Raw genomic sequence first — 18,287 nt, 5'->3', positions numbered from 1 at the left:
ATATGACCTTCAATAACTTTTTCAGTGAATGGTCTGTTCATGTCTTTTACCCATTTTTCTACATAATTTTTGGTTTCATCTAGACGACTAAAACTTCTCCTTACAATTTGTGTATGTGGTCCAGTAACTGAGTTCTGCATATTAATTTTATTTCTTGCTAGCTTGTGAATTTCCCAACGAGTTCTTTTTATCATTGATTCTTTAGGGTTTTCAAGATTTCTATTATGTTACTGTTTTATTTATTCTTTTCCAATTCATATGTCCCTGGTTGCTTTTTTAGTCTGCAGTTTTTTAACTGCATTCTTTCTTTTTGTGATACTTTTGTCAGGTTTAGACATCAATGTTATACTTCCTCCCAGGAAAGAATTTGGAATTTTTCTTTGTTTCTTTCTCTTTCTGCTTTTTTAAAATATCTGAACCCATTTATGTAGTTCTGGGATTAAATGCCAAAGTTTTGGTTAAAACTTTGTGAAACGAAATTGTGAAACGATTTTGGCCTGGTCCTTTTCTGTAGGGTGCCTTCTTGGTAACTTTATTTCTTCTATGGTTAAGCTTCTACCTCTACTGAGGCCAGTTTTGGTAAACTATATTTTCCTATGAAAACCCATTTAAATTATCCCATTTATATTAGATTACTATTGTATTCAGTCTCTATTCTGTTATACTGCCTTCTGTTGAAATTGTTGTATATATTTACTGCATTTTGACATTTTTGCTTTTTTTAAAAAGGATTTCTTTTGGTAATTGGAAGATCCATATTTTCATTCTACAAAATCCAAAAATTTGCTCAGTCTTTACCTAATCTTTTTATTGTTTGCTGTCAGTTTGAAGTGATATTCACTGACCATTATACTACAGAATGATCTTATGCTGTTTTCCCCTTTTATTCTCCCTCATCCTCTCATTAAAAAAAAAAAAAATTGCAAAACGGCATCTTTCTTTTTGGGCTTGGCTATACAGTAACATATAGGAAATGCTCATTGTTTGGAAATTCTTGCCAAAGTTACCCCAGTCATTTTTTGGCTGGGGAAAACTCACCTCTACCAGATTCTTCAGGAATACTATATGCATATATTATTTCCTGAATACTGGCACATTTGTAACTGTTGACTTGATATCTAAAAGTCGACTTGGTGGGATACAGTATTCTTGATTCACACATCCTTTCGTTTCGTGAAGACGCCGCCCTGCAAACGCCTTACTTTGTATGCTGCGTCAGGAGGCTGGTGCTGGTCTCACTCTATCACCTCTGCGCGTTATCTGACCTCTCATTTGGAGGGACCACGCACTTCCCCTCCGTCTTTAAAGCCTGCTAGGATGTACCCTAAACTGACCTTTCCCCACCACCCAATAATAATTCCAGGTCATCTTTTACTTCTGAAAGTGTTCTTGGATTATAGTTCAAAATATTAGTGCTGTTCAGTTGTTTTGATTTACTTCCTCATGAAAATCCTTTACTTACTTCATTCTTATTTTTCTGGTTTACTTTGATACCTTTTCATTTGATTATATTCTTCCTTGGGTAACCTGTAATATAGTTTTCATTTCTAGTATCATTTTGTCTTTTTCTTCTCTTTCTTTCCCAGGTTTTATCAACTCTCATTTCATTTATCCCTGTTTTTTTGTCATTTTCTAAGTCTTTGTTTTTAATTCCTTATTTTGAGTTATTCTGTGTTACAGTTTTAAGGTTGAATTGTTCTGCGGTATTTTCATCAGGAAGAAAGCTTTAATTCATATTGTCTGATATTTACAGTTGTTTTGTAATGACAAGGACAGATTTTTTGTTTTTTTCCAATTCCTTTTTCTTTCACAGAAAGAGTTCTTAGTTCAACAGCACCCTCTTCTGTGCAATTTCTTTTTATGGATCATGTTGTTGATGGTCATGGTGGAGGGTACATGGAGGAGGCTTGGTATGTCTTGTTTCTCTTTCATTTCTGCAAGACCCTTAATTTCCCCCTCTTATTTCCTTTTTTCTCATTATTTCTTAGCCTCCAAGGGATACCACCCCTTCTCTATTTATTTGATTCTTTTCTCCAAACAATGATTCTAGAACGCTGCTGCTTCTGGTTGCACATACTTCCTCAAGTTCTGAGAACCACCAAATCCTGGCCACTGTTTAGTATTTTGTCATTAATAGTTGCATTTTTCTCTTTCTGGAGGCGATCTTACTTGCAGTACTTTGTCTGATTACTCTGTTCTCCTTACTCTTTTCAGAGTTTTTAAGCCTCCCCTGCTTTCACGTTTCAGTGGCAGGCAAGTTGCAACAGTTTGTTGGAATTTTGAATTCTATTTATATGTGCCGTGAAGGTTCTGGTGCTCTCTATCCAATAGCCACATTTAAGGTAGAGGTCCTGGGACTTGTCTGGCAGTCCAGGGGTTAGGACTCAGTGCTTTTACTGCCGTGGGCCCAGTTTCAATTCCCAGTCGAGGAACTGAGATCCCAGAAGCCATGCATGATGTATCCAAAAAAAAAAAAAAGGTGTGGGTTCCTGTATGGTTTTATGTGCTCTGTAAATGTTATGTTTTCTGGGAGGATAATATTGGGGAGATTCAAAATCAGGTGACTGCCACTGTTCTATAGCAATGTCCTCTTAACTTTCTACTCTTATTAACCTTTTATTTGTTACTGGTATCTCTATTTCATGATATCATTGCATTTGTTTCACTGTAAGTTACTTAAAATTCTTCGAAGAATGATAAAGAGTGAAAATAAATTTTTACTTTTTATTACTAAAAAAAATTTAAAAATGCTCTGGCTTGCAAGTTTCCCCCCCCCCCCTTGATTTGCTTTTACTTTTAATAAAATGAATATGAGTAACAGAAGAAAAGAAAAAGGAAAAATAGAAGAGAAAGAAAAAAAGGGTAGAAAAGCAATGAGCCTGATCGTTTCAGTCCACAGATCCCCAACTCTGAAAGCAGCAGTACACTATGCTATGCTGTTTATATCTGTAGGCTCTCAGATATTACACATATCAATGCATTGCACTTATACCTCATTTGTCTATACACACATCCACAAGACACAAATAAACAATATATGCACTTACTTGTTTCACATTCTGGAGTTCTTCTGTCAATTGCTTCCTCTGCCTTTCCGATTCAAACAATTTTTCCTGTATTAAAAAGCCACTGAATTAACAACCTGTTAAGAAGGCATCAATGAGCATGATTTTTAGGGCTTTGTTTCAAGGCTTACAAATTCCTCAAACATCCAGTTTCTAGAATCTGGATTTGTAGCTCCCAGTCACTTTTCTGCCTTATACATGCCATTTAAAAGTAATTAGCTCTTTACAGTATAATTGGGATGTAAACATATTTTCTGTTACTATAATTAGTCACACTTTTTTCCTGTGCCAGGCAGCATGCAGGATCTTCATTTCCTGACCAGAAATTGAATGCAGGCTACGGCAGTGAAAGCCTGGACTCCTAACTACTAGGCCACCAGGAAACTCCTTACTAGCCACTTTTTAAAAAACCTAAAAATCTGAGATCCAAAATAAGTCAATCAGGATCAAAATGTATAAATGTCAACTAAATGCTAGATAATAGCTATCACTGTCAAAGAGTTTGCAAATTGAAGAGCATGACTATTGTAACTTAGAAGTCCCTCTTACCGTACATACGAAAGAGGACTATGAAACAGAGTTGACCATAATGTTCCCAATTTAGCTAATTTTTGTAAGATTATCCATAAAAATGAACATATAACTAGTGTAATCAAAATATGAAATAATAGTTACTAAGGTGGAATAACATTGGCATCCCAAACAAATATTAAAATCTTTGAACTTAAAATTAAGGATATTGAGAATAACACGCTAAAATGTTCAATTTTGTTATGTCATAAATCCACATTTTATTGATCAAATCAGAGATACTTTAAGAGCCATTTTACTTATAACCTGAGCAGAGGAATTGCTAGAAGATTATAATGAGTGGTAAACATTCATGGAATGTTTACAAGAAGCAATCTACTTTCTGCTATACTTGAGCTCATTCTTGTCTAAGAGATGAAATGAAGGTACGTGAAGATGAATACAATATAGCAATCTAACGAATCTGCCACAGAACAGGAGCCAAGAAACTTCTGGCTCCTAGGCTTTTATGCTCTGGTAGGTCACCTTCACTCTTGGTGTCCTAGTTTTTCGCATCTGTAAATGGAAAATATATCTATTTTCATTCAACTTTGCAAAGCAGTAGCAATGTGAACTCTGCGGAAAGCCTTTAAGTTAAATAAAGCCCATGGAACCTTTAAAAATCATTCTTGCAGAATAAAAATTAGCCATTGGCATCAAATTTTCTTGTTTCCATTTTTACTTGTACCTTAAATCAGACATGATAAACAGAGATGTCACAGGATAATGGGGAGTGATGAGAGACATCTACACATTCTGTGAAATCCATTTGACAACCTCTGCTTTTTGTGTATATGTGGTATAGTACAAGCAGAAAAACTCAAAGTACAAAGATTATTATCTCAAACAAAACATTTATTGCTGTGTAGTGTTTTCTGTATTTAAGCAAATGTCTCTCAGCCAACAGATAGGTTTTCAGGTGAAGGAAATTATACAGAATATATTTTACCTGTGACTTCAGGTTTTATCACAGTAGGATATGTTCAGTTACATCTCGTAAATTTTAAATGCAAATCCTGATTTACTCAATAGTTCCTCTGGAAAGCTTTGTTTAAATGTTAAATGAATACATCTTTAAATTAAAATTCTAATTATTACCACTGATATTCCAGTAAAAAACAAAAATATATCACTAAATTTAACAATGATAAACATTGGGGCTTCCATGGTAGCTCAGACAGTAAATAATCTGTCTGCAATGCAGAAGACCCGGGTTTGATCCCTGGGTCAGGAAGATCCCTTGCAGTAGGGAATGGCAACCTCCTTTGTTCTTGCCTGGAGAATTTCATAGACACAGGAGCTTGGCAAACTACAGTCACAAAGAGTTAGACATGATCAAGAATTAAGATGAAAAATATAAATTTAGCTTTAATAATTGACAGTAGTTTTTTCTTATTCTCTTAAAAAACATCTGTAGTGTTGGTTATACTGGTAAGATAGCATTTTTATATAATTTACTCTGTGTAAGTCATTGAATCTTATGGTTCATCAGAATTTTCTGAGGCTCTCAGATCTTTTTCATTTCATCATAGGGAACTGGTTAAATAATCTGGAACAGAACCTTTGGAGGATAGGAGAGGCACTGAAAAGAATTAGGTAGATTCTTATATATTAACCTGAAAAGTTATCCAAGATATAATGCTAACAACAAAGAGAAAAAAAGAAGATAAGTTGTAAAAAAGTGTATAATATATGAAACAATTCTGTGGAACTAAAAGAAGCATATATACACATATTTTTTAGCATATGGTTGAGTACACAGAGAAAGTCTCTGAAAGGGTAAATAAGATATGTTAAACAATAGCTTCCTCTAGAGGTCAGAATTTAAAAACTAAGGTAGCAAGGAAATTTCTTTCTTTTTTTAATTTGGTGTAAAGATTTTACCTCAATAAAAATGAAACAAATAATAGAATTTCAGTTATTTAAAAACTAATTAAAAATAATTTGGGGCTTCCCTGGTGGCTCAGTGATAAAGAATCTGCCTGCCAATGCAGGTGACTCAGGCTTTCGAAACGTGACCTAGGAAAAGTCCTACATGCCATGGAGAAACAAAGCCTGTGCACAGGTTCAACTATTGAACCTGTGCTCTAGAACCTGGGCACCACAACTGCTGGGCCCATGTGCCACAGCTACTGAATCCCGCATGCCCTGGAGCCCGCGCTCTGCAGCTGTCCAAGTCATCACACGAAAGGCCGTGTACTGCAACTAGAGAGTCGCCCCCACTCTCTGCAACTAGAGGAAAGTCTGTGCAGCAATTCAGACCCAGCACAGCCAAAAATAAACACATAAAAAAGTTTAAATATATTCCTATGATGAATTAGTGGAAAACAAATAGTTACACTGCTTTTCTTGAAGACCTGAAAAATATAATGGCTTTCCATAAAAATTAAGATACAAATTTAATATTCTAAACACAAAATTAAAACATATATAGAGAAACAAAATCTCACAGTATATTTGGGAAATATATTGTGTTTTTATTTCCCTTAAATCTCAATCCATTAATTTCAAATTATGTTAGCAAAACAAGATGTCCCTGAAGCATTCACATGAATACAGGAGAAAATGTATTTTCCAATGAACATCTGAGGATCTAAAATTGTCATGGCTTGCTTCATTGGCTCTCTTTTCTTCCCACCAGTGTGAAAAAAAAAAGGGGTTAGAAGTAGTCAGATTAGAAGGTATGATTACAAATCACACTGTTCACACCAAATCTGTGAAATACAAATAATGAGTATGTAAGCTAAAAAATTTACTCTCTAAAGGTCAGCTGAGGAAATCACTGACTGTGAAATATAAATAATGAGTATATGAGCTAAAAAATTTACTCTCTAAAAGGTCAGCTAAGGAAATAAATATTAATTTGATATTAATACTCTATACTAAGCTATTTGATATTGATATTCTTAAAAAAAAACAAAAACTAAGTCTCGATACTCCAGAATTCAACACAAGATAATTTTCTTTCTTTTCTTTATACAAAAGAAAATATAAGGAAGCTAAATTGGAGATTACCTTAAGTGTCTTCACTTCTTCCAAGGCGTTATTTCTTTCATGCTTAAGCTTTTCCACTTCATCTGTTTCTAAGGAATCACCTGCCTCCTGAGAAATCTGTATGCAAGATAAGAAGGAAGAGTTAGAACAGAACATGGAACAATGGACTGGTTCAAAATTGGGAAAGAAGTAAGTCAAGATTATGTATCACCACACTGCTTATTTAACATATATGCAAAATACATGATGCAAATGCCAGGCTGGATGAATCTCAAGTTGGAATCAAGACTCTCAGGAGAAGTATCAATAACCTCAGATATGCAGATGATACCACCCTAATGGCAAATAGCAAAGAGGAACTAAAGAGCCTCTTAAAGAGGGTGAGAGACGAGAGTGAAAAGCTGGCTTAAAACTCCACATTCAAAAAATGAAAATCATGGCCTCTGGTCCCATCAGTTCAGTCGCTCAGTAATGTCTGACTCTTTGCGACCCCATGAACCGCAGCACGCCAGACCTCCCTATCCATCAACAACTCCCGGAGTCCACCCAAACCCATGTACACTGAGTCGGTGATGCCATCCAACCATCTCATCCTCTGTCATCCCCTTCTCCTCCAGCCCTCAGTCTTTCCCAGCATCAGGATCTTTTCAAATGAGAAAGCTCTTCTCATCAGGTGGCCAAAGTACTGGAGTTTCAGATTCAACATCAGTCCCTCCAATGAACACCCAGGACTGATCTCCATTAGGATGGACTGGTTGGATCTCCTTGCAGTCCAAGGGACTCTCAAGAGTCTCCTCCAACACCACAGTTCAAAAGCCTCAATTCTTCAGCACTCAGCCTTCTTTATAGTCCAACGCTTACATCCATACATGACTACTGGAAAAACCATAGCCTTGACTAGATGGACCTTTGTTGGCAAAGTAATGTCTCTGCTTTTGAACATGCTGTCCAGGTTGGTCATAACTTTCCTTCCAAGGAGTAAACGTCTTTTAATTTCATGGCTGCATTCACCATCTGCAGTGCTTTTGGAGCCCAGAAAAACAGTCAGCCACTGTGTGCAATGTTTCCCCATCTATTTGCCATGAAATGATGGGACCAGATGCCATGATCTTAGTTTTCTGAATGTTGACCTTTAAGCCAACTTTTTCACTCTCCTCTTTCACTTTCATCAAGAGGCTCTTTAGTTCTTCCTCACTTTCTGCCATAAGGGTGGTGTCATCTGCATATCTGAGGTTATTGATATTTCTCCCGGCAATCTTGATTCCAGCCTGTGCTTCTTCCAACCCAGCGCTTCTCATGATGTACTCTGCATAGAAGTTAAATAAGCAGAGTGACAATATACAGCCTTGACGTACTCCTTTTCCTATTTGGAACCAGTCTGTTGTTCCATGTCCAGTTCTAACTGTTGCTTCCTAATCTGCATACAGGTTTCTCAAGAGGCAAGTCAGGTGGTCTGGTATTCCCATCTCTTTTAGAATTTTCCAGTTTACTGTGATCCACACAGTCAAAGGGTTTGGCATAGTCAATAAAGCAGAAATAGACGTTTTTCTGGAACTCTCTTGCTTTTTTGATGATCTAGTGGATGTTGGCAATTTGATCTCTGGTTCCTCTGCCTTTTCTAAAACCAGCTTGAACATCTAGAAGTTCATGGTTCACGTGTTGCTGAAGCCTGGCGTGGAGAATTTTAAGCATTACTTTACTAGCGTGTGAGATGAATGCAATTGTGTGGTAGTTTGAGCATTCTTTGGCATTGTCTTTCTTTGGGATTGGAATGAAAACGGACCTTTTCCAGTCCTGTGGCCACTGCTGAGTTTTCCAAATTTGTTGGTCCCATCACTTCATGGCAAACAGATGAGGAAAAAGTAGCAACGATGACAGATTTTACTTTCTTGGGCTCCAAAATCACTGTAGATGGTGACTGAAGCCATGACATTAAAAGACACTTGTTCATTGAAAGAAAAGCTATGACAAACCTACACAGCATATTACAAAGCAGAGATCATTCTGCCAACAAAAGTCGGGTCTAGTCAAAGCTATTGTTTTTCTAGCAGTCATGTACAGATGTGAGAGTTGGACCATAAAGAAGGCTGAGGGCCAAAAAATTGATGCTTTCAAACTGTGGTATTGGAGAAGACTCTTGCGAGTCCCTTGGACAGGAAGGAGATCCAACCAGTCAATCCTAAAGGAAATCAGTCCTGAATATTCATTGGAAGGACTGATGCTGAAGCTGAAGTTCCAACACTTTGGCCACCTGATGCAAAGAGCCGACTCACTGGAAAAGACCTTGATACTGGGAAAGATTGAGAGCAAGAGGAGAAGGGGGTGACAGAGGATGAGATGGTTGGATGGCATCACGGATTCATGGACATGAGTTTGAACAAACTCTGGGAGACAGTGAAGGACCGGAAGCCTGGTATGATGCAGTTCGTGGGGCCACAAAGCGTTGGACATGACTCAGCAACTGAACAACAGCAACAAAGCAATCACAGGGGAGAAACTGTCAATATTAAAATACGAGAGAAAAGTTATACATTAGATACTAATTATGAGAGCTAACTTAAAAATCCTCTTTTGATGAGTCTTAGGCTTTTGCATTCTAATAACAAGATTCAGTTTCTTATTTTGGAGTTGTTTCATTAGATAAAAGAGAATATTAAATAATCTGGGGTAACAACAAATATGCTTCAATCAAAAACAGAGACATTACTTTGCCAACAAAGGTCCATCTAGTCAAGGCTATGGTTTTTCTTGTGGTCATGTATGGATGTGAGAGTTGGACGGTGAAGAAGGCTGAGCACTGAAGAATTGATGCTTTTGAACTGTGCTGTTGGAGAAGACTCGTGAGAGTCCCTTGGTCTGCAAGGAGATCCAACCAGTCCATTCTGAAGGAGATCAGCCCTGGGATTTCTTTGGCAGGAATGATGCTAAAACTGAAACTCCAGTACTTTGGCCACCTCATGCGAAGAGTTGAGTCATTGGAAAAGACTCTGATGCTGGGAGGGATTGGGGGCAGGAGGAGAAGGGGACGACAGAGGATGAGATGGCTGGATGGCATCACTGACTCGATGGACGTGAGTCTGGGTGAACTCCAGGAGTTGGTGATGGACAGGGAGGCCTGGCGTGCTGCAATTCATAGGGTCGCAAAGAGTCGGACACGACTGAGCGACTGAACTGAACTGAAACAAGCAGCATCAAATGAGATAAACTGTTGCTATTTAACATCAATGATTCCAGACAGATACCTATTTTCTAATCTACCTCCAGCTCTTACCTGGTTCTCATGATATCATTTTCAACCCTTGGGCCCCCTGACCTCTGTGATACTTGGTAAGTAACATTATGAATCATTTCTACTCTGCTTTCTCAAGTCTGCTATGTAGTATCATAAGACCCTACAGAAAGTCACTGCACTGCGCTCAGCGGGCCTCCCCTCAATTCTCTCTTCACTATTGCTCCATCATCATCATTTTTAAGTTATTTGACTTGTGCCAATTCTGGATAGCTACTATTGCACTGGCCACATTCACAACCTCCATTCATCTTAAACAGAATAGAACAACAACCTCTGTTTCAGTCTAATTTTATTGATAAAGCCTTCTATTATGAACCAGCCCATCCAATTACCTCCTTTCCTTAAAATTTCTGTGTATTCCCTTATTTTCTCCTGCCTAATCCTTTTATTTCTTATAATCTGGTTTACATATCTTTCCTCCCTCCCCACATTTCAATAATAATTACTTGTAGTGTCACCAAGCAACCTGCTATGAGAAAAAATATGCCCCTCATTGACTTTCGTTAATCACTTTCTCACACATAGTATTGCTCAAGCCATGTGTCCTTGCAACTTTCTCTTCCCTAGGTTTTTGATACTCTACTATTTCATCTACCCTCAGGATATTTAGGCTGTTTCTAATGACTTCATTTCATTTCTATTTCTTAAATGGAGAAAAGTTCCCCAAAGTCTGTCCTTTTCTGCCACCTTCTCTACAAGCTGTCCCTGAGTGATAACGTTCACTGCCATGCCATTACAACTATCACCCTCCACATAATCTGCAAATCCCTCTCCTGATGTATAGTTCCTTATTGCCTTTCGGTTATTTATACCAGTCAGCATCATGAACTTACTCTTTCCAAAACAGAGCCTATCATCTTCTCTACCTTTCTCTTCTTATTCCTTCTTCCTAGTAAAAGAACCAGTATATCATTAATCACCCTAATAAAAAACTTTGGGGTTATCTTTAACTCATTCTCCTTTGCTCTGACATTCAAACGCATGCCTCATTGATGGCATACTTGTTTTGGTCAATGTCTTAGATCTGTCTCTCCATTCCTTTCTCATTCTTCTCACCTCTCTTTATTCATCCATACTTGCAGTCTTTCTTTGGTTCCATGTCTAGACTACCAACCACCACTTTAACCCCTTCCAAGATAAACAATACTATTTAAGATTACTATTTCTAAAATATCACTTTGATCATATCACTATTCTCCTTAATAGTTACCAACTTAACAGGTACAATCAGTCAATTCAGTTGCTCAGTCATGTCCGACCTGTTGCGACCCCATGGACTGCAGCACGCCAGGCCTCCCTGTCCATCACCAACTCCCGGAGTTTACCCAAACTCATGTCCACTGAGTCAGTGATGCCATCCAACCATCTCATCCTCTGTCATCCCCTTCTCCTTCCGCCTTCAATCTTTCCCAGAATCAGGGTCTTTTCAGATGAGTCAGTTCTTTGCATCAGGTGGCCAAAGTACTGGAGTTTCAGCTTCAGCATCTAGTCAGTGTCTAAGTTTAATATTTATTCTTCCTTTTTTCTCTGACCTGCATGTACTCAACTATCTTTTTTAAAAAGTAGATTACTCTCTGCTTACTATCACATTATACACATTTATTTTTTCATGCTAATACTCATCACTCTGATCACCTCTTGAGCAGATAAAATCCTATACGATTCAAAACTCACTCAAGGGAATTCTCTGGCAGCCCAATGGTTAGGACTCCATGCTTCCACGACAGGGGACCTGAGTTTGATCCCCTGTCCAGCATGCCACGTGGCATAGCCAAGAAAACACCAAAACAAAAAATGAAAACTCACTCATATGCCACCTCCATTACGAATTTTCCCTGAGTGTTCTGAGTTCTATTATTACTATGGCCCTATCACAACGCATTTTTAAACTTTATCTGTATCCATGAATTTTCTTACATTATACCCTAAATTTCCTGAGGGACAGGCTTGAGTTTTATTTACCTTATAACCTGTGCCGGAGCAACTAACAATGCCACACGCTGTAGCTGTTTAATATACAAGTAATCTTTTACAGATGAGTGTATAGTGAAGTGACTATAAAGTACTTACTGTTACACACAGTGAGAAATACCATTTATATCATGACCCAATTATCAGCTAAACATTATCACTTTTATTATACACAGTTTACGTTAATATTTCCCACTCTATTCTATTTCCCTTGTTAAAATACAATCACTTAACTGACTGAGCAAAGACCCCAGTTGTGATTTTAATATAACCTATTTATGATACGTGATTACTGTGGTAAACCCATCGTATCATCATGGACCATCATCTGCTGACGCTAAGTTTAGAACACTGCTAAATGGAGGCTCCAATCTTGCCTTTTCTAGATGTAATCTTGTGCCAGTAGCAGGTGTAGCACGGTGTGAATTTTTAATATAGCAGTGATGACTAGAATCACAGCAAGATAATTATATTTTTGGTTCTAAATGCCATATTATTCCAAAAGCAAAAAGGTTTTGTCCACTAAACAAAAGCAGGACTTACAGACTCAGCAATTCCTTCTTAAAAGACAGCATTTCAAGAAATCTTGAGTCAGACAGGATGATCAGCAAATGAAGCTAGTTACAAAAGAGTACATATTGTATGATTCTATTTATTACTGTATCCATTATGCTTCAGTAAAAATATTTTTAAAAAATAAAGGAAAATACAAGCCAAAAAACCAGAGAAACATATGGGTAAAAATAAGCATTCTTAACAGATGGATTACCAAATCTGATTCTCTTCTTTAAGATGACATGGTTGAGGGGGTGAGCACACTGGAATTTCCCCATCTTCACAGAATGTCAGTAGCCTGACCTCAGATCAACTGATATTCATATGGGGCACTATAATGTTAACTAAAACAAACAAACAAACAAAATAGAACAAAAAAACTTGGGAATAATACTGAAAGTATTTTTAGAATTTGTTTCTGGTAAGCTACTCAACAAGCACTGATTTTTAACGGTATTTTCAAATGGTGGTGCATAACTCATTAGTAAATTATAAGACCTAATATTTACTGGACTGGAATTGAGCATTAGATAAGAACACAAGGATGTAAAAAAGGCTAAGTAATGCTTTGAGATTTTTGTTTCAGTTACACATGTGAGTGTGGTGAAGTAAAAATGGATTCTTATCGTGGATTTGTGGATTCAGGTGAAAAAAAAAGGAAAGCCAACATTTAATGGGGACTCTTCTGTGTGTTGACAAGAATTCTTGTACACTGATATAATGACTCTTGCACAATATTTGATCTGAAGCTACAAACAGGGAATTATTGGCATGTAGGCCTTGTACAATTACCATCAGCACTTTGCTTTTGCTATCAAAATGCCTCATACTGAATACATTTTTATCTGCTCTAAAATCATATTAGTATTGATAAAAAGGAAGTAAATTACTAATTTGGAGACCAAGTATTTCTTTGCAGTTGCTAAGAAAGCTCTGCATGCTCATTCCATACTTGGCTTATGTAAGCCCCCCAACCACCTCTGCCTTTCCTCATCGAAATGAGTATGATAGCTTCTAATACTGTTTGGCAATTAGAAAACAATGTTCTGCTGTCACACTAAGTAGGTAAGAACATAACACCTAGATGAGAGGAAGGGAAACTCTGCTCTTACTGCTTCAGTCTTCCTACTCTAAAGGCTGCAGAATCAGTTTTGCCAAATCAGTGCCTCAATTCAGGGAGAGCTGGGTGATTTCCTGAGTTCCCAAATCACTAGGTATTTGGGAATGCTCATTCATCGCTGATGAGAATAAGTCAGTACAGCCACTTTGGAAGAGAGTTGGCAGCTTCTTGCAAAATTAAACATCCTTTTAACATACGGTCCATCGATTAAGTTTCTTGGTATTTACGCAAAGAAATTGAAAAATTATGTCCACACAAAAACGTGCACATGGACATTTACAGAGGTTTTATTCATAACTATCCAAACTTGGAGCAATTGAGATGTTCTTCAGTAGGTAAATGGATAAATAACCATCCAGATAAGAGCTATGAAAAGACATGGAGAAACATTAAATGCATATTATTGCCTGAAAGAAGCCAATCTGAAAAGGCTATATACTGTATGATTCTAAGTATACGACACCCTAGAAAGGGCAAAACTATGGAGACAATAAAAGGATCAGTGGTTGTGATGGATTTGGATGGGGGCAGGGTAAGGCTGTGGAGACATGATATGCAGTACACAGAGAATCTTTTATGTAATAAAAATATTCTGTATGATACCATAATGATTGATGTATGTCTCTATACATTTGTCCTAACCTAACACAGAATGTATACACCAAGAGTAAACCATAGTGTAAACTACAAACTTTGGGTGATTATCAATGTAGGCTCGTCAATTATAACAAATGTGTCACTCTGAAGGGGAGGGCAACAACAGACAAGGCTAGGCATGTATAGAGGTGAGGGTATTTAGGAAATCTCTGTATGTTCCCCTTAATTTTGCAGTGAACCGAAACCTGCTCTAAAATAAACAGTGTTTGAAAAACCCCTACTGTTTATAATGGCAAAAAAGTGTGAGGTATCTGGAAATAAATCTAACAGAGATTAATAAGGCTTGTATTGGAAAAAAATACAAGTGTATTATTATACGCCATTGAGAAGATATAGATGAATAAGAGGCCAAAACATGTTCACAGATAGATTTAAACTTATAAAGATGTCGATTTTTCCCAAAATAATTTGTAAGTTCAAAGTAGCAAGATTCTGGCTAATATTTATATGGATAAGATAGTCAAAGTAATATCTGAAAAGAACAACAAGGTGGGAAAATATATTAAGCCTTATGAAGTCAAGTCAACCAGTAGAATAAAGAGTCTAGAAAGGCCCAGGCATATATGGAAATCTTATAAATGACAGAACTGGACTGCAAATAATCCTTCCAACCCATTGAAATGTGAATTTACATTTAAAATATTACCTTTAAAAATTTTATCAAAATTCACATATAAAACTTAAATTTTTGACTGTGTATCAATAGTATAATGATTAACCAATTCAGAAGAAAATCTTAATATGTAAGAGTTTATGAACATAGCAAGTTAAAACAAATACATTTGAATTTATTTAAATTTCGGGGTAGCAAAATGATAGGGTAACTAAGGAAAGATTTTTAACCTTGATACTATAACATATCGGCGTGACATTCTAGGGCAATATGGAAGAGAAATAAGAGTTAAAAGAGACAGGAAAGATGTTAAAAGTCTGAGAATAACAGTTTGCATCTACAAACCACAAAATCTCAGTCCAGTCCTCCCCTGACTTCAGTCTTTGGCAACCACAAGTCTGTTCTCTGCCCGTGAGTCTGTTTCTACTTTGTAGATAGGTTCATTTGTGTCATATTTTAGATTCTATTAATACATAAAAGGACTTCCCTGGTGGCTCAGATGGTAAAGCGTCTGCCTACAATGCGGGAGATGCGGGTTCAATTCCTGGGTCAGGAAGATCTCCTGGAGAAGGAAATGGTAACCCACTCCAGTATTCTTGCCTGGAGAATCCCATGGACAGAGAAGCCTGGTAGGCTACAGTCCATGGAGTCGCAAAGATTCAGACATGACTGAGCGACTTCACCTTCACCTTCACCTTCAATACATAAAAATGATACCATATGGCATTTGTCTTTCTGAGTTACTTCACTTTGTATGATAATCTCTAAGTGTATCCATGTTGCTGCAAACAGCACTACTTCCATTTTTTTATGGCTGAGTAGTATTCCATTGTCGGAGAAGGCCATGGCACCCCACTCCAGTACTCTTGCCTGGAAAATCCCATGGACGGAGGAGCCTGGTAGGCTGCAGTCCATGGGGTTGCGAAGAGTCAGACATGACTGAGCGTCTTCACTTTCTCTTTTCACTTTCATGCATTGGAGAAGGAAATGGCAACCCACTCCAGTGTTCTTGCCTGGAGAATCCCAGGGACGGGGGCGCCTGGTGGGCTGCCTGTCTATGGGGTTGCACAGAGTCGGACACGACTGAAGCGACTTAGCAGCAGCAGCAGCAGTATTCCATTGTACATATGTACTATCTTCTTTATCCATTCATCTGTTGATGGACAATTATGTTGTTTCTGTGTCTTGGCCACTGTAAATGGTGCTGCTATGAAGGTACATGTATTGTTTGGCTAATATGTCTACCAGCAGGATTGCTGGATCATATGGTAATTCTATTTTCAGTTTTCTGAGGAACTTCCATACTGCTTTCCACAGTGGTTACGCCAACTTACATTCCCACCAAAGTGTAGGAGTTCCCTTTTCTCCACACCCTCTCTAGCATTTGTTATTATAGACTTTTTAATGATGGCTGTTCTGATTGGTGTGAAGTATAGTAGTTTGATTTGCATTTCTCTAATAATTGATGATGTTGAACATCTTGTCGTGGGCCTATTGGCCAACTGTACGTCTTTGGAGAAATGTCTATTTGGGTCTTTTGTCCATTTTCAATTGGATTATCTGTTTGTTGTTGTTGAGTTTTATGAGCTATTTCTATGTTTTGGAAATTAAGCCCTTGTTGGTTGCAATGTTTGTAAATATTGTCCCCTATTTCATAGATTGTCTCTTTGTTTTGTTTATGGGTTTACTTTGGTGTGTAAAAGCTTGTAAGCTTGATTAGGTCCTAATTTGTTTATTTTTGTTTTTATTTCTACTACCTTGGGAAGCTGACTTAAAAAAACACTGGTACAATTTATGTCAAAGCATACTTTGCCAATGTTCTCTTCTAGGAGTTCCATGGTGTCTTGTCATATATTTAAGTCTTTTTTCCTATCATATTCTATCTTTATTTGTCAAAGATTAGTTGACCATAGTTATATGGGTTTATTTCTGGGCTCTCTATTCTTTTCCATTGATCTTTGTATCTGTTTTTGTGCCAATATATGTTGTTTTGATTATTATATCTATCTGGGAGGTTATGCCTCCTGTTTTGTTCTTTTTCCTCAGAATTGGTTGGCAATTCTGGGTTTCGTGGCAATTCTATAGTTTCAGACATATTTTAGGATTTTTTTTTTTCCCAGTTCTGACAAAAATGTCATGGGTAATTTGATGGGGATCAGGTTAAATCTGTACATTGCTTTGAGTAGTATGACCATTTTAATATAAATTCTTCCAATCCAAGAGCATATAATATCTTTGCATTTTTTTGAATCATCTTAAATTACCTTTATTAATGTTTATAGTTATATAAGTTTTCACCTCATCATTCAGGTTCATTTCTAAGCATCATTTTTTTGGTGTGATTTTAAAAGGTATTGCTTTTTTACATTCCTTTTCTGATATTTCATTGTTAGTGTAAAGAAATACAACCTATTTCTAAATGCTAATCTTGCACCCTGTTGCCTTGCAGAATTCATTGATCAGATCTAGTAGTTTCTATGGGGAGTCTTTAGGGTTTTCTATATATAGTATCTTTTCATCTGCAAATAATGAGAACTTTATCTCTTTCCTTCCAATCTGGATATCTTTTATCTGATTGCTGTGCTAGGACTTCTAATACTATGTAGAAAAGAAGTGGTGAGAATTGCCATCCTTGTCCTAGATTTTAGTGATAAGGTCTTCAGCTTTTTACCACTGAATATTCTATCGGCTGTGGGTTTGTCACAGCTTTTATTACATTGAGATATGTTTCTTCTACACCCAGTTTGGTAAGGGTTTTTTATCATGAATGAATGTTGAATTTTGTCAGATGCTTTTTCTTCATCTGTTGAGATGATCATGTGGTTTTTTACTTCTTTTCTTGATGTGGTATATCACACTCATTGATTTGTGCATGTTGAAACATCCTTGTGAACTTGGAATGAAACCCACTTGGTCATGGTATATGATCCTTTTTATGTACTGTTGGATTCAGCTTGGTAATATTTTGCTGAGAGGTTATGCATCTACATTTATCAAAGATATTGGCCTATAATTTTCTTTTTGGTGGTAATTTTGTCTGGTTTTCATATCAGGATAATGACTTCATAGAATATCTTCAGGAGTGTTCCTTTCTCTTCAGTCTTTTGAAAGAGTTTGAGCAGGATTGGTAAAAGTTCTTTGTATGTCTTGTAGAATTCACCTGTGAAGCCATCTGCTCCTGGACTTTTGTTTGTAGGGAATCTTTTCTTTTTTTAAATTACATATTCTATTTCCCTTCTAGTGATCAGTCCATTCAAAGCAATCTTGAGAAAAATAATTACAAAGTTGGAGGTTTCACAGTCCAAAACATGAACAAACACTACAAAGCTACAGTAATCAAAATAGTTTGGTACTGACACAAAAACAGATACATAGGTCAATGGAACAGAATCAACAGCCCAGAAATAAACCCACACTTATAGAGTCAATTCATCTAAAACATAAGAGGCA

At 37.0% G+C, this 18,287-nt stretch overlaps 1 protein-coding gene across 9 annotated transcripts in view; it reads right to left on the bottom strand.

Moving 5' to 3' along the window:
• Positions 1-18,287, bottom strand: part of STXBP4 (syntaxin binding protein 4) — a 247,550-nt gene that overhangs the window by 146,700 nt on the left and 82,563 nt on the right. For all 9 annotated transcript variants that reach the window (XR_003030692.2, XR_009491553.1, XM_059878162.1 and 6 more), the window contains 2 exon segments: positions 6,651-6,746; positions 3,048-3,113 (listed from right to left, as the gene is read on the bottom strand). Coding sequence is in view for 7 of the 9 variants with exons in the window: in XM_059878162.1 (XP_059734145.1) it covers positions 3,048-3,113; positions 6,651-6,746 (162 nt within the window). In the remaining 2 variants the exon portion in view is untranslated.

The sequence above is a fragment of the Bos taurus genome, chromosome 19, assembly GCF_002263795.3.
Source record: "Bos taurus isolate L1 Dominette 01449 registration number 42190680 breed Hereford chromosome 19, ARS-UCD2.0, whole genome shotgun sequence".
Taxonomy (NCBI): Eukaryota; Metazoa; Chordata; class Mammalia; order Artiodactyla; family Bovidae; genus Bos; species Bos taurus.
Note: the sequence above shows the minus strand (reverse complement) of the source record. Positions and strands in the feature narration are given on the sequence as shown.